The sequence below is a fragment of the Podarcis muralis genome, chromosome 2, assembly GCF_964188315.1.
Source record: "Podarcis muralis chromosome 2, rPodMur119.hap1.1, whole genome shotgun sequence".
NCBI classification, from domain to species: Eukaryota; Metazoa; Chordata; class Lepidosauria; order Squamata; family Lacertidae; genus Podarcis; species Podarcis muralis.
In genome coordinates this window covers 22,523,074-22,540,199 of record NC_135656.1, presented here as the reverse complement: position 1 = coordinate 22,540,199, position 17,126 = coordinate 22,523,074, and the positions used below count along the sequence as shown (strand labels likewise).

The following is a 17,126-nucleotide window of genomic DNA, read 5'->3' as shown; positions in this document are numbered from 1 at the left end:
ATGTGGGCTGTGGAGGCTGCGTGTCCACATTTTTACAGTGCTCTTCAGTCAAATAGGCTCCCACCGCAACTCACAAAGAGCAATAAGAATTCGGCTTACAATCTGAAAAAGGAAAAGAGGGGTTGTTAATGGTACAGGAACTCCCCTTTACTGCTCACAGGTGGGTTAAGATTACTGGTAGTTTCTTTCAATTAACTGTGTATGGCTTGAGAGTGAACACTAAAACCCACTGCAACCTACATTCCTGTTGAGGGCCAGCCATGCTAGGAACAGCACAAAGACCCGAGATCCCTTGGGTTTCTTCTGACATCATCAGCTCTATCTCAGGTGGCATTCAGCCTGCATCAGTCCTAAGAATACTGTGCTGATATTATTCATCATAATCACCTCTACAAATGAGAGCTGGAAGAGTAGTGTGCTTTATCAGGGTTTAGCCTTGGGAGTTGTTTTCAAAAAAATGAGCCATATTTCCTGTATCATCAGATGTCAAGGAAATAAGCAACTATCCTATTTTTAAAAGACATCTGAAAGCAGCCCTATTTAGGGAAGTTTTTAATATTTAATGCTGTATTGTTTTTAATATTCGATTGGGAGCCGCCCAGAGTAGCTGGGGAAACTCAGCCAGATGGGCGGGGTATAAATAATAAGTTGTTGTTGTTGTTGTTGTTGTTGTTGTTGTTGTTGTTGTTGTTGTTATCAGCATAGTCGTACCTTGTTTTGTGACTGGGATCCGTTCTGAAGCCCTGGCCGCTAGCTGAAAAGGACACAGGGCAAGTTGCCATGTCTGCGCATGCGCATGGAGCGGTTTCCACTTCTGCGCATGCGCATGGAGCGGTTTGCGCTTCTGCGCAGCGCAAGCAGCAAATCCGGAAGTAACCCATTCCGGTACTTCTGGGTTTGCTGCAGATGTTTGCCAGAATGGATGCTAGACGAGGCGGACGTTCACGGAGGTATTACTGTACGTTGGCCTGTGAGGTTTTCCCTCTTGAAGGCATTTTAAAGAGGGAATGTTCCTGAAAACATGCACAGTGCATTTCCCTTGGTCTCTAAGGTGCTACTAGACAATTTTTTATATTTTTTAATATATTTTGACTGCTCTCTGTGTGATTAGAGTTCTTCAAGTGCACAGAGCATTGTTTCCTGGCAGCTTTGTGCATTTCTCATTGCTCACCTTATGAAATGACTTTAAGCAGGATTATTCATGTAGCTGCTTATGCACCTATTTCATTTAATTCTTTTTCCAGCTCCCGTTTCCAAACCAAGACTTTCCCCACCGACTTCCCAAGTAGCAGTACTGGGGAAGTTATTCACTGTAAATTGTTATTCCAGCAATGGAACTCTACCTATAACATATACTTTGTACAGAGGAGGCATATATGTTAACAAGACAGAAGTAAAAGTAAATGAACCGGCAAAGTTTTTGGTCAAAGCAACCAATGCACATGTTCCAGAAGACTACAGTTGTGAAGCTAAAAATGGCCATTCCGTTCCACAACGAAGCACTCGGGTAAACATTACAGTGATAGGTAAGTGTCTGGTGCTTTTTAAAAAGAGGCACTTTGTTTTTGTTTTAGAATGTTAAATGCTTTAATTCTTCTAACCAATACACTATACTATACATCATTTCATATCTGCAATAATTGTAATAATTTTGGTATATACACTTCGACACAACTTTTTAATACATTCAGAAACACTTATCTGACTGTTCATTGTTGCTTTATTTTTAATTTTAATTTTGTGTAATTGTTGGAAAGATGTAACTCAGTGCAACTATGTTAAACAGTGACTTCTTTGAACTCAAAAGCAAGGAAACAAAAGTACTAAATAACTAGGTTGTATTGGCAGGGGTTGCTCCCATGCTAGTTAGAAATGAATTCTATGTATAATTGCTCTTAACTTAACCTACTTCCAGCATTTATAATTTGCCATCTAGCCAGCACTTCTCCACTGCTGTTCAGCCTTTTCTCTGTACTTTAATCCACAGCTCCAGTTGGTAGCATAAGCTTGGGGAGACCTTCACATGGAGATGTGGAAGATGGCAAAGAGCTCGCAATCTCCTGCTCTGTTGGTTCAGGATCTTATCCTATTGAGTTCACCTTCTTTAGAGAAAACCACCCCAAACCTTTGTATAAAGTAACAGAGAAGACAAAACGCATTGCTGTTTGGTACAGAGATAGCCTTACAAGCCAAGATGGAGGGAAGTACTTTTGCAGAGCTGACAACCAAGCAAAATCACCTGTAGAGAGCAACATGATGACTGTCAACGGTACGTTCTGTTCATGAATTGATTGATTTATTTGGACATATGGTGCCATAGCATTCGAAATGATGAAATTCTTTAAATAGCACCTCAGGTATTAATGCATTTTGATCCAAATGCTACCCATATTTCCAGAGGCTCCAAATAGGTGTATTCCAAAGTAGCCCAGTTTGGACAGTTACTGTTGGTCACGGGTCTCCAGAATTGTGTAAGGTAAAGGTAAAGGGACCCCTGACCATTAGGTCCAGTCGTGACCGACTCTGGGGTTGCGGCGCTCATCTCGCTTTATTGGCTGAGGGAGCCGGCGTACAGCTTCCGGGTCATGTGGCCAGCATGACTAAGCTGCTTCTGCCGAACCAGAGCAGTGCACGGAAACGCCGTTTACCTTCCCGCCAGAGCGGTACCTATTGATCTACTTGCACTTTGACGTGCTTTTGAACTGCTAGGTGGGCAGGAGGAGACCGAGCAACAGGAGCTCACCCTGTCGCGGGGATTTGAACCGCCGACCTTCTGATCGGCAAGTCCTAGACTCTGTGGTTTAACCCACAGCGCCACCCACATCCCCAGAATTGTGTACATGACAGTAAATATGTGTGGTGACAGAATGTCTTGGGCCCCAAATCCTCCTTCATTTGTATTTGCATTTTCTGCAAGGATATTCTTGGGATAAAGGGGAAAGAGAAGAGTGGCCAGAAGCAAGGAGGATGAGGCTCACAAACCTCTTCAAGGCACACCTGCAGTGTAAACTTTAAAGGGGTTTTAGCAGATGTTTCCTCGTTCTAGGAAACCCTGGAAATGTCGTTCGGCAAGGGTACCTTGGGGTTTCTAGTGGTGAATTGTCAGCGCCCTCGTGTCATGCCAATGGAACATTGCTTCTTCCTGATGTTAGAAGGAGGGAAGTCAAATAGGGGGGGTTTGACAACATTACTAGAGCCAGGGCTTTTTCGGCTGTGGCTCCAATCTGATGGAACGCTCTGTCACAAGAGACTAGGGCCCTGCGGGACTTGACATCTTTCCGCAGGGCCTGCAGGACAGAGCTGTTCCACCAGGCCTTTGGTCAGGGCACAGCCTGACTCCCTCCTTTGGCAATCTTCACAGAACTTTAGCCTAGTGGTTGCCATCAATTTGAGTTGAATTAATTTTAATGAAATGATTTTAGAATGTTGTATTATTTTATTGTTGTTAGCCACCCTGAGCCCAGCTTCGGCTGGGGAGGGCGGGATATAAATAAAATTTATTATTTATTATTATTATTACTACTCCCTACATCAGTGTTGTTTAAGTTCCAGGTGGCCTGTTCATTGAGTATTCATCCTGATTTGTTTTCAGGGAGGTTGGACGGATTTGTGTCAAGCAAATATTTATCCCACATTTTCCAGTGCATCTTCCTGTCACTTTCCTTATTGAAAAAGTCTGATTGGGGGAGTGGGAAAGGATGAATGCTCAGTAAACAGGTCACCTGGAACTTAAGCAACCTGAGAACAGGAATGATTTTGGGGGTGGCAATATTTTTACACATTTTTCATACTGATGTGGAAATGCACCCTTGAGCATCAGAAGAGATTTGTTGCTTCTTGTGAACGATTGGTGTTGTTGCGGGTGATGGTGGTGATATCATACCATGCCTGACACGTGATCTGCTTTTCCCTTAATTTTTAGTTGTTCTGGCTTCATGGAAGAAATGGCTCATTGTGATAATCATCATTCTGATTTTCCTTGCTATTGCCATTGCGGCTTCCTGGTGGTATGTTCGGAAGAGGGCAAAGGGTGAGATACTTTCTTTAGCATTCAGATGTGGGGTGAATAGAACAGATGCTTTTCTGTCTATACCCAGGGTGGCTATAGACTAGATGCTGCCCTCCAAATGTGTTGAACTACAACTGCTGCCATCCCTGACTTTTTACCATGCTGGCTGGGGCTGATGGGAGTTATAGTCCAATGCTAAATAGTGCTATTCTGATGAAAGTAACAATATTCTGGTCAAAACTGTGGGTTTGGTCTTTTTGATTGCTATAGTGTGACAGCGAAGTTCATGAAAGTGGTATTTAATGCTCATTACATTAACTAAATGATTCCTGTTTGCTTGTTTTTGTTTAATCATTTTATTCGTATTTGCGATAGCTGACAAATAAAATTCAACGTTGCCTGTCCCTGTGTACCACAGTATACATTCATACTGTATACATAACTTTGTGGGTTAGTAACCACGAGTTGTTATTAACAACCAAATACCAATGCTCATTGTTGGACATAAGGCAGTGCTAGGTGAGCTACGAACTGTTTGTATTAAGAATTCTTCATCCATCAGTGCAGCAACAACGTATGTGCTAACATGGTTTGCTTTTTCATTTATTTATGCAATTGACTTTCTATACATGTGGTATATGTTAGTAACTTGCTGTTATTTTCCCTTATGAAGCTAAAGGCAATCCTTTGGAGTTGACTAGGTAGGTTGGCTTTCTTACCGTGCTCATAGTGAGTTATTTCTAATAAATGTGGTGACGATGTGTCCCTGATGCTGTCCTGTGCATAGGCATGTTCAGGCATTCACCTGAACATTCAAATGCTCAAAGGGTGGACAGGAGCAGGAGTTCACATGCAAACACTGCCCCAACATACTTGCGCACAACCCATCCACCCCAGCCCCCGTCTTCCTCAGACTGCATGGCGTTCTTCTCATACCTACTTGAACGCAAGAAGACTCCTCTATGTTATCAAAAGCCCTCCTTTATCAGAGTCAGCAATAGTAGGAGGTGTTCTATTCATATGCACGGAAATGCCAGCAAAAGCCCTTTGCAGACATCACCCATACGACAGGAGGAAGACTGGGGGCTGGCAGGGTGGGTGGAATGCAAGGAGCACACGGATGTTGGGGATAAGGTTTGTATATCCACCCCTGCCCCGTCCACAGATGTGTCATTTGCCTGTGCAAATCTTTTGTGGTGGAAATGGTAACCATAATCCAAGCAGATACAGTGGTACCTCGGGTTACATACGCTTCAGGTTACATATGCTTCAGGTTACAGACTCCGCTAACCCAGAAATAGTACCTCAGGTTAAGAACTTTGCTTCAGGATGAGAACAGAAATTGTGCTCCGGCAGCGCAGCAGCAGCAGCGGGAGGTCCCATTAGCTAAAGTGGTGCTTCAGGTTAGGAACAGTTTCCAGTTAAGAACAGACCTCCGGAACGAATTAAGTACTTAACCCGAGGTCCCACTGTATAGGAGTTTGTGTTGAGAACGTCAGAAGAGTAAAGAAAACAGAAGATTATGCCACCGAGGTGCTATCCTCTCCCTGCAGTCATTTTACTGCCTTTCTGCTAGTGTGGTTTTAAGTGTTAAAATACTAAAGCAAACAAATGCGATAAAATATAAAGTTGGCCTGGCGGGGTGGGGGCCACAATCTAACTGCAGCAGGGAAGCATTATGCCTCAACAACCCAGGCAAACAAATTAGTTTGTTTCCAAATAATTATGTTGCTTTTGGATTATTCATATTGTTGTGAGCCACTTTAAAGGCAAAGCAGGACACCCCCCCCAAAAAAAATGGCACATAAAAATAATATAAATAGTAGTTTATAAGAATAATTCGGCTTTTTATCGTCCTTCAGATCTGAGGCTCTTCTGGTATCACATTTCCAATGAAAAATGGCCTACCTGGGGCCAAGGCAACCTAGATTGTAATTGCCAGGGACTTGTTATAAGGGTAAAGGTAAAGGTAAAGGACCCCTGACAGTTAAGACTGGGTCATGTGGCCAGCATGACTAAGGCGCTTCTGGCGAAACCAGAGCAGCACATGAAAACGCTGTTTACCTTCCCACCTGAGCAATACCTATTTATCCACTTGCACTTTTTGGCGTGCTTTTGAACTCCTAGGTTGGCAGGAGCTGGGACTGAGAAACGGGAGCTCACCCTGTTGCGGGGATTCAAACTGCCGACCTTCTGATCGGCAAACCCAAGAGGCTCAGTGGTTTAGACCACAGCGCCACCCACATCCCACTGTGATAAGGGTGCTTACCATCAAAAGGCACATCCCAGGATGCCTTTGCACATCTATGAAACAGCTTAGTGTCTTAGAAGCATTTGTGGAAATCCGTGATTCTTTAGATTGCATGTCCCCAGAATTATATCCCTGAGATCAAGGGGAAGACTGAGCTTTATTAAAAGATGACCTTCTGTTGTTAAAATACCAGTGCTTCATATTCTGTTCTTTGTTCTGTTTTTCTTTTCTCAGTTCTATAGCAGCAACCAATTCAGTGGGTGAGAAGCTGACACCACGACAGAATAATGAAGGGGAATTCTATTTCGGTAGCTTATGGCTAATGACCTTATTGATAGTGTCTGCTTCAGACTCCTTTTCCCTTTCTCTCTCCTAGTCTTAGAACCTCCACCTTGAAATCATGCCATTATTCAAACCTGGCCCAAACGAAATATTCTTATTTATATACCCAAAAGGGTTGACTGTATTTTGCTTTTCAGATGCACTTGGCTTTGATAGATACAGTTACATAGGGACATGGGCCACATATTTTGTTATTATTAATTATATTTATATCCCATCTTTTCCTCCAAGGAGCTCATGGTGGCATACATGGTTCTTCAGTTTTTTGTGTGCTTACAACAACCCTGTGAGGTTACCTCCACATGTGGTGGGAATGCCCTAAAATCCAACCCTTCTGGACAGCAGTCCTACAAGTGATATGCAAAATAACTAAACAGGTATTAGAACTCACCCCAGAACTGGCCCTACTGAACCTCTTCCATCATAATGACCACTCACATTATATACATTTTATAACCCACTTACTCTCAGCAGCCAGAAAGAAGCCTCATAGTCAGACACTGGAGACACGAGTCAGGAGTAAACATGGACCGATGGTATCAAATTGTATGGGAAACGGCCTTAATAGAAAAGCTAACTAATAAACAGAAACTGACATGGGAACAAATAGAAGAGGACGCCTTCACCCCAGTATGGCTCCCCTTTATCACATACACAGCCCAACAAGACAACAAGAATCCACCAACAGCATGTGAATCAACCTGGCTTACCTGACTCACCAAGCCCTCCCCACCCTCACAAATGCAAACAATCCCCACTGCAGCCAAGCACAGATAACCAACCACACCCTGTCCCCCCCAATACCTCTCACTACCAAGGAAATGTAATAAATGAATAGAAAGAACCTACCACATACACTATGCAAAAGAATATCAGCCTCTCCCCACTCTTCTTGCCCAACCTTATACTGTACTCAACACCAGTGTCTCACAATAAACAGTTAACTTATTAAACCTCACAATAATTTCATAATTACCTTTCTATGTATTTCTAATAGTTTAACCAAATTGGTAATTTTTGAAATAACTGTAAAAACTACCCTGAAATTTTTTTATTCCAAAAATGAAACCTTCATCTGGTTGTAAATATTAAGGTTATACCAGCAAGAATGAGTCTTTCTGTAAAAATAAATAAATGATTTAAATCAAGTCTTACTGACTAGTGATTTAAATTGTGATTTAAATCAAGCATCCTCTGCACCTTTCAAAGGATGTGGGTGAAGTCGGAGAGTCTTGGGAGGGGGCTTCCCTTATCCCTTTAGCTGCAACTGTAGAACCTGCTATGCCACCATGGCCCTCAAGTAGGGATGGAGGAGAAAATAAATTCAGTCCGAATTAAAAGGCGGACCTACTCAATCTGCACTTTCTAAAACAATCCGCAAACCGAAATACAGCTAGCCTTCGTAATTTGCATTTCTCTGAATTTTGTAAAGAATACAAAAATGCATTTGATTAGCAGTAACTAGGATTACACTGGTTTCAGATGTCGAAGTAAACCACATTTATTGCTAACCAGGAAAGGGAGGGATTCAGGTAGGGAGCCATGTTGGTCTGATGCAGTCGGGGGGGGGGGGGGAGAAAAAGAAAAAGCTTATAAGCTTATACCAGAACAAACTTAGTTGGTCTATAAGGAGCTACTGGACAGTTTTTTATTTTTTTAAATTTTTATTCAGGAAAGGGAGGACCAAACACACCTGAGGAGGGTGTGAGCCTGCTAGACAATCTCAGGTGGACTGTGTATTGTGTGTACTGGACTGCTAAGTATGATGTTCAGACACAGGAAATTAAGCACAACACTCTTATATCAGTTGGCTTGGCTTGGCATGATCCTAAATTGGAGTCTTTACCTGTTAAAATGAGACCCAGTAATGTCAAATTGATCAAACCTTAGCTGTCATAGTCAATCTAAGCAAAGTTCATCATACAGATGTGTAGTCAAAAGCACAGAAGAGTTGTCACCAGGTAATCAGCATACCTTCCAATATTTCTCCAATGAAAATAGGGACGTCCCGTTGCATAATGATAATTTTACTATTTATACCCCACACATCTTACTGGGTTGCCTTAGCACTCTGGGCAGTTTCCAACATATATACATTAAACATTTCCATCATAATACATTAAACATTTTAAAAAATCTTCCCCATACAGGATTGACTTCAGACACCTCGGGCGTTGGGTAACTCCATACCCTCCAACATTTCTCCAATGAAAATAGGAACATCCTAAGGAAAAGTGGGACATTCCGGGATCAAATCAGAAACTGGGACAGCTTCTCTGAATCAGGGACGTCCCTGGAAAAGAGGGGCACTTGGAGGGTCTGAATTAGTTCAAGCTGGTCAAAGGAGCTTAAAGAGAAGCAGAAAAGATGGGACAAACAAACCAAAAACCCATGAGAGCCTCTCAAAAAGCAGGGCATAGGAAAAGGGAATAACCATCAGTGGAGCAGGCTGTAGAGCATAGCTCAAGAATCAAATGAGGGGCCTGACTGTGAGTATTTATAGCAGGCAAGGATAAGGAAGATTCAAGGATGGGGCACACTGGAGTCTGTGGAGGGCAAAACCCCAGGTTAAGACTTTCTATACGTGATATGTGATGATACAAATATTGTGCTTAAAAGGGAGTTGTAGCTGTTTTTAAAACTGCTGCTAATTAGTTTGTCTGCTCATCTCTTGTTTTGTTTTTTTAACATTTTAGGGTCAGGTTATAATGAAGATGGTGAAAAAAATAATTTAAAATCAAACGAGGATGGTCAAGGTAATTTCTGGGATTTTATTTTTGAGTGTATTTCTAACTTTTCAAGAGAGTATAGTTCATTGAGGATTAGAACTGAATGTATCCCAGCTTGGAGTGATTTCACTCTGCTTGTATATCTTTTCCGGGGATAAATTTCAAAATACAACAATTTACATGGATGCCTCTTGGATTCAGATACTGAAAGATTCCACAGAAAGCCCAATCAGGCTTGTTCCTGTTTTACAAGTGTTAAAATATTTTAGAGGGACCTTTCGATCCTTACCCACTTCTTTTTATCATTGCTGCTTTGACATCACTTGACATTTTGAATATGCAAAGAGATCTATTCTTATTTCTATCACCCACCAACAACGTCCCCACAGCAAAGCAAACCTGCCAACTTCCACCATATGTTTTGTTGACACAAGGTCAACACTATTAGCGTAGCATATGAGCAAATGCTTTTAATGCTTAGATATGTCCCTGCCATGTTTTATACTGATTGCCAATCCAATGACTGAGTGGAAAAGCTCAAGTTAGCTGTTGTCAAGTCTTGCTAGATTCTACTAGGCACATTATAGATTTATTTCCATATACGAATTACAGGCATGGGCACCTAAATCCATGCTGGAGTCAGAGAAGGGGGCAATTGGCTAAAGCTCCACATGCTAGGATCTCAGTCCAGATCGGAGAGATCACACCTGCAATTTGTGTTAAACATGCTGCACTTAAGGGCACAGATAGGTAGTGAATATATCCTCTAGTCTAGCTCTTAGAAAGACTGATACCTCCATTACGCATTGGGTTGTGTCAGACTTTGTGCTAGACTTCCTTTTTGCTTGGTTTAAAATTAGCTGATACTGCCCACTCAAAGAAATTTTAAGCACAGCCTCCTGTTAATCAAACAATTATAAATAGCACATTGTTGAATGAATTAAGATCTGCATGTTATATATATATTTAAAATAAATACATATCCGCTGAGAGAAGTAACAACTACAAATAAATATAAATAAATCTAATTGCAAGTTACCAGACATGGCTCGTTCATGGGTTGCTTCTTCAGCAGCAATTTATTTGAAAGGTGGGTTCCACATTTACTTAAAATTAAATGACAATATTAAATATGTATTTGAAGTTGCCACTTCTTGTTTCAGAGCCCCAGATAAGGGGGGAGAGATTCTGCGGAAGGAGAGGTCGGGTTAAATGTACCATGGCTTCTCTTCCTCCTCCTCCTGTCCACACATACATGGCAAAAGCAAGTCCCTACTAGTCTGTCCAACTCTCTGGGTTTGTTTTGGTCACTGGTGGAGGGAAAATCTGCTGCATTTATTGGGATTCCAAAGCAGGAGGGGGGAAACTAAAAAAAATCTGAATTGCAGATGTAGTGTACACAAGCTTTGTTTTTGCATCCTCTAAAGTCAATGGGAGTGTGCCTGGTTTATTCCAGAGATAGCAAAAAAAACAGGCCGTCAGCAAGTTCAGAGTGCAATACAAAGAAACATCTTCTTGCTATTTTTGGGGCAGGACCTGATCTTGAGAATTCCGAGGTGGAATATACTGTCGTGGAAGTGTCGGCTGCTGATGCTTACAGAGGTAACTAAATAGCTGACTTTGTGCCATTACATATAGCAGGAAGAGCAATGGGCTTACCATTGAGTGGTGTCAATTGTAATTTCCCAATTCATCTTAAAACCGTTGTTCCACACTACTGGTAAACAGGAAGTAATAAAGCTTCCGCTTCAAGGATCAGCAGGTGTTTCTTCATAAACAGGACACTGCAGCCACCTGCATATAGTCAGAAATACAGAAAGGACATCGGAACCATGCAGTTTTGCTCGCAGCCCTTGACATACCCCCTGCATCCCCTATAGATGAATCAACACCATCCTAATTGCAGAGAGCAGGCATGCATAAGGTGCATCCTTCCCCAAGGTTGACTGCAGGCAATTGGTATTTTAGAAAAAAAGAATGGGTTAGGGAAGCGAGCTAACTCACATACCATAACCAGAGTCCAAAAATCCCACAGGAAAAGGGGAAAACAGGGGAAGACATGGTAGCTTTATTATGCATTCCCAGATAATCTTAACAGTTGGGTTCCTTTTTTTCTGAACGGCTGCCCTTATTCTTCAGTGTTTGATTCTAGCACAACTCATTGTGATCCATTCTGCAGTCACAGAGATAAGATCACTGTCAATCCACTTTCACAGTAACAATAATATGCTGAGTATGTGTCCTTCTGTTGTGTATGGAAGTGTAGGCAAAAAGGAGCAGCCATTGCAATGTTGCTCTCCCCGCAAAATGGCATGCCAGCACTTTTCCTTTTTCAATAATACGAGCATGAATATGCCATTCTCAGGCTGAGTGTAGCAGGTAAATTGATTTATAGGCTTATCATCTGCATGGAGCCATATAAATAGCAGCTGACCTTTTACTCTTAAAAAAGGGCTTACATGTATGGCATTAAGAAATAGTCTAACTGATGATAGTCCTTGTGACACAATATAATCATTACATGGACCATTGATTAGTTTTACAGTGGTGCCTCGCAAGACGAAATTAATTTGTTCCGCGAGTTTTGTCGTCTTGCGATTTTTTCCGTCTTGCGAAGCACGGTGTCGGGAAAGCTTTGGAAAAGCTTCAAAAATCACCAAAGTCTTTAAAAACCTCAAAAAAGGCTACCACACCGCGTTCTATGAGTTGCTCCTCGAAGTCAAGTCGCAACTGTATTAACGGTGTTAAGCAAAAGGAAACAAACTTGCAAGACGTTTCCGTTTTGCGAAGCAAGCCCATGGGGAAAATCGTCTTGCGAAGCAGCTCAAAAAACAAAAAACCCTTTCGTCTAGCGAGTTTTTTGTCTTGCGAGGCATTCGTCTTGCGAGGTACCACTGTACTTGGTAACATTAGCCTGTGTCTGGTCTGGTGTCATACTAACTTTTTATCCCAATGGACGAAGCAGCATGCTTGGTCCGTGGGATTTGTTCCTGGAAGTGAAAACCCCTACATGGCCTGCTCAGTGTCAATATCTTGAGCCAAAGCAGGACTTGGCAGGGGATGAATTGTCTGAAGCAAGGATGTTGCTCGTTAGAAGACCTCTTTGGCAAACCATCAGGAAAAGGCAGAGGCACAGATCTTGCATTGCTTTGACCCAAACACTCAAAAACCACTGGCACTGCTGCCAGTCTCAAACATTTTGGCAGAGATATGCTGGTAAACGTAAAAAATAACCAAACCAAATTTAGAACAACTGGACAGAAGTGTATGTTTAATGGTGTGTTTTAAAAACAAACATTCACACTTCTTGAAATGGTTGGTATTAAAAGTTCAGCAATACTCTGCTACTTCATAGCATATCCTCCAACATTTCTCTGGCGAAAATAGGGATGTCCTATTATTATTATTATTATTATTATTATTATTATTATTATTATTAATAATAATTTTATTTATATCCCGCCCTCCCCAGCCGAAGCTGGGCTCAGGGCGGCTAACAACAATAAAACAGTACAAAAGTATTAATAATAATACATACCCCACCAATCTGACTGGGTTGCCCCAGCCACTCCGGGCAGCTTCCAACATATATAAAAACCATAACAAAACATTAAACATTTAAAAACTTCCCTAAACAGGGCTGCCTTCAGATGTCTTCTAAAGGTTGTAGAGTTACTTATCTCCTTGGCTCAGCAGTCAAAATAGGTTTGTGGCCAGCAGCTCAGCTAGGCAAGTTATTTTCCACAGAGCACAGTGATCCGATTTACGGAAGTGACACATATTTTGTCAGCTATAAGACCCGCCTCTTCACACACTTCCTCCCACTAAGGGCTGCCTTGTTGACTTTGTTGCACCTGAAGGGGCTGGAGGGGTGCTGCTGCAGCACTAGCCTCCTGACAATGATATTGTTGCTACTTAACTGCAACTGGGGTGGGCAGGCTGTTGTGCTTTCACCACTCCAACTTTTCCTTTGCCCCTGCCCTGCCCCGGGTAAGTGGCAGTGATGCTGCTGTCAGGAGGCTGGCTCTGCAGCCTTGCTTCATTGTTTATGGTCGCTTTTGTGTTGTACCATAAGCAGGATTGGCTAAATAATTGGAAAATTACTGAGGTACGTCTTGCTCATATTTGTGTATCAGGATGCAAAATTGCACCTGGGTTATGGATAAACATTGCATCTATTTATAGTGCACTTTCAGGTCTGGACAGATAGTAAAGGCCATTTTCCTAATTGGTAGTCATGTGCTTCCTTCTTTTGAGATGACAGGGTAGTTTTAAAACACGCAACACAAAGTAACTGATTCTATATTGATACCTTCCCCAGCTCCTGTTGTACAGAAGCCTGAAACGGTTTATACTGAAATCAGAAAAGCTACTAATGGTAAGTAAGCCAGGGGAAAAGATCAAACACATAAATAATACAGAACCCATGTGGCATTTTTATATGTAAATACTCTTTCTTTGAGGAAGAAAGCATTTATGATGAGTTCATTTGCAAACTTACAAAAGAGCTACTAACAGAGCAATCCAAGCCCGCCTTATGCTGGTCTGGGGAGCGTGTTGTGCTGGAACAAGCAAATGTATGCTTCTGTTCAACTTGGCCAACTGGGTTCTGCCAATCTTCCACTCCTGCCAACCAAACTATTGTGGAAATGTGGAGAACTGAATTCAAGACTGGACAATGAAAAATCGATGCAATCAAAAACGGGCCGATTTTGCCTGCTCCCTAACATGGACACTACTCTTCATCTGCATAGGCCACTCTAGGATTCATTCTTGTTCATACTAGACTGCAACAAAAAGGAACCCATAGTTGCCTTTGACTGGACTTAACCGTCCAGGGGTCCTTTACCTTTACCTTACAGATGAATACGCCAGTTTAAACATTTAGGGTTGTGCGTGTGAAGAAATGTTACTGAGCACAGCATTCTTCCAAGGCTGCCAAGAACTACATACCCTCCAACATTTCTCCGATGAAAATAGCGACGTCCCCATTCCATAATGATAATTTCGCTATGTATACACCACAGAACTTATTGCGTTGCCCTAGCACTCTGGACAGCTTCCAACATATATTAAAAACATATTTAAACATTAAAAAAACCGCTTCCCTATATAGGATTGCCTTCAGACGGCTTGGGGGGTTGGATAACTCCATATCCTCCAACATTTCTCCAATGAAAATAAAGTGGTACCTCGGGTTAAGTACTTAATTCGTTCTGGAGGTCCGTTCTTAACCTGAAACTGTTCTTAACCTGAGGTACCACTTTAGCTAATGGGGCCTGCCGCTGCCGTGCAATTTCTGTTCTCATCCTGAAGCAAAGTTCTTAACCTGAGGTACTATTTCTGGGTTAGCGGAGTATGTAACCTGAAGCGTATGTAACCCGAGGTACCACTGTAGCGACATCCTAAGGAAAAGTGGGACATTCCGGGATTAAATTAGAAACCAGGACAGCTTCTCTAAATCAGGGGTGTCATTGTAAAATAGGGACATTTGGAGAGTCTGGAACTGTCCTCCAGTTTTTTAGGGGCCTTACCTTGCAAACATATCCCCCAACTTCCAGCTCTATACTAATAAGATAATTGCAAGATTTTAATCAGCTTGCACTAGAGATCTGCCTCTCAAGAAAATGAATGCTTCTCTGCTTTGTACCCTATTAGACGGCAACGTGAGAATTGGTATAACTTCCACAATAAATCTCCTTTGGGGAAGCTTATAGTTTTAAAACTTTATAGTAAACAAAACTTACTATCATTATTTAGTTTATCTGCTCAAATGGGTTTGCATATGGTACTTAAAATCCTTTTAATCAATACTTTGTTGTAGAGCCAGGAAGTCCAGTGAAATGAGATTTGATTAAAAGTGGGAGCTGGATTAGGCTGACGATAAGCAAGCACCCTCTTAATCTTGCATTCCACCTTCTCTCCTGCACATACTCAGCTACAGCTTCAGTTATTTTTGGAAATGTAATAACAGTGTATTGTTCTAATTGCGCCTGCTTTTCCTGACTGATACACAGGAAAAGTGTTTCAAACAGATAAGCAGGGCATCACACAACAGCAAAGCCATTTTGGAGGCTTACTGCATTACTTACTGAAACAGAACCATGTTGACTTTGTGTATGGAGATGATTATTGAGAGCATTTATATAAAGAAGCACACACCCAGATGAGGCATGGCTCATAAAGAAGGCAGGGTGTTAAAAATGGGGGTGACTAAATTTCCTGGCTTTGGAGACACATTTAAAGCTCTTCCAAATTGGGAGCCTTGCAAAAGAACTCTTGTTTAACATTCTGCCATTCTTTAGAGTGTAGCCAATGAAGAATCCATGGCAGAACTACAGTGGTGCCTCGCAAGACGAAAAGAATCCGTTCCGCGATTCTCTTCGTCTAGCGGTTTTTTCGTCTTGCGAAGCAAGCCCATTGACTGCTTAGCGCATTAGTGCTACAGCGGTCTAGCGGCTTTTCGCGATCAGCTGTTAAGCGGGTTATCAGCGGAACAGCTGATAGGCGGCTTAGCGGCTTAGGAAAAGGGGGGGTAGCGAAAAAAACCCGCGGGGATGCGCAAGATTTTTTCGTCTTGCGAAGCAACCCCATAGGGAAATTTGTTTTGCGAAGCGCCTCCAAAACGGAAAACCCTTTCGTCTAGCGGGTTTTCCGTCTTGCAAGGCGTTCGTCTTGCGGGGCACCACTGTATGCAGCTGGATAAAGTGTTGATTCATATTTATTTTATTACAGTACACCCCTGCTTTCTTCTGTCATGGAACCCAAGATGGTTCCCAGAAAGCTTCTCATCTAGTATAACTTCAGCAAGGCGGTGGCCTCGTGTGCTTTTGCATCAAACTTATTGGAACAATATGAGCAAGAAGCAAGTTTAGTTCCCATCGTTATGCCTCTAGAAGTATAACTCTCATGAATTTCCTATGGGACAAACTAAAGAGCTCTGCTTTGGGGGCAGTGTTGCAGTATATGTGTTGAGGGGGCCAAAATCTGAATGATCCAGCCATCAGCTGTGGGGAAGAGTATGTCTCCTTTTCCTTTCTGAAGGCACCTCCCAGAGCAGGGGTCGGATAGCAAGTGTGCGTGAGCGCCCCCTCACACAATTTCCGGAGTCTGCACACGCGCAGATGCAAATTCTGGCGTCCACACATGCACAGACGCAATATCCGACGCTGCGGAAGCAGGTCCCCATGCTGCGCCACACCGGTTAGCGGTGCGGTGTGGGGACTCGCCGAATGGGCGGCTCGGTTCTGGGGCAGCTCATGGGGCGGTTAAACAGCCTCTGCGGGCTGCTTCTGGCCCATGGGCTGCAGGTTGCTGACGCCTGTCCCAGAGCATACTTCCCATCCCCTTAGCAGCAAAAGTCATTTGCCAGGTAGTGTACAGCTGATTTTCTAGCTTACTGGCAGGTAGGTCAGTGTTGCTTACAGGGAGGGAAAAGGGGAGAGGTATTGTGTCAGAGAAGTCGTTGTTGTTTAGTTGTTTAGTCGTGTCCGACTCTTCGTGACCCCATGGACCAGAGCACGCCAGGCACTCCTGTCTTCCACTGCCTCCCGCAGTTTGGTCAGACTCATGTTTGTAGCTTCGATAACACTGTCCAACCATCTCGTCCTCTGTCGTCCCCTTCTTCTTGTGCCCTCAATCTTTCCCAACATCAGGGTATTTTCCAGGGAGTCTTCTCTTCTCATGAGGTGGCCAAAGTATTGGAGCCTCAGCTTCAGGATCTGTCCTTCCAGTGAGCACTCAGGGCTAATTTCCTTAAGAAGGGATGCATTTGATCTTCTTGCAGTCCATGAGA

At 42.7% G+C, this 17,126-nt stretch overlaps 1 protein-coding gene across 4 annotated transcripts in view; it reads left to right on the top strand.

Moving 5' to 3' along the window:
• PECAM1 (platelet and endothelial cell adhesion molecule 1) overlaps positions 1-17,126 on the top strand; it is a 47,358-nt gene that overhangs the window by 14,543 nt on the left and 15,689 nt on the right. For 2 of the 4 annotated variants that reach the window (XM_028712754.2, XM_028712761.2), the window contains exons 7-14: positions 1,245-1,526; positions 1,988-2,269; positions 3,923-4,030; positions 4,683-4,710; positions 6,495-6,568; positions 9,299-9,358; positions 10,865-10,933; positions 13,653-13,709. In XM_028712754.2, the coding sequence (XP_028568587.2) occupies positions 1,245-1,526; positions 1,988-2,269; positions 3,923-4,030; positions 4,683-4,710; positions 6,495-6,568; positions 9,299-9,358; positions 10,865-10,933; positions 13,653-13,709 (960 nt within the window). The remainder of the gene's footprint in view (positions 1-1,244; positions 1,527-1,987; positions 2,270-3,922; positions 4,031-4,682; positions 4,711-6,494; positions 6,569-9,298; positions 9,359-10,864; positions 10,934-13,652; positions 13,710-17,126) is intronic. The other 2 variants (XM_077924018.1, XM_077924019.1) reach the window with 1 other exon arrangement.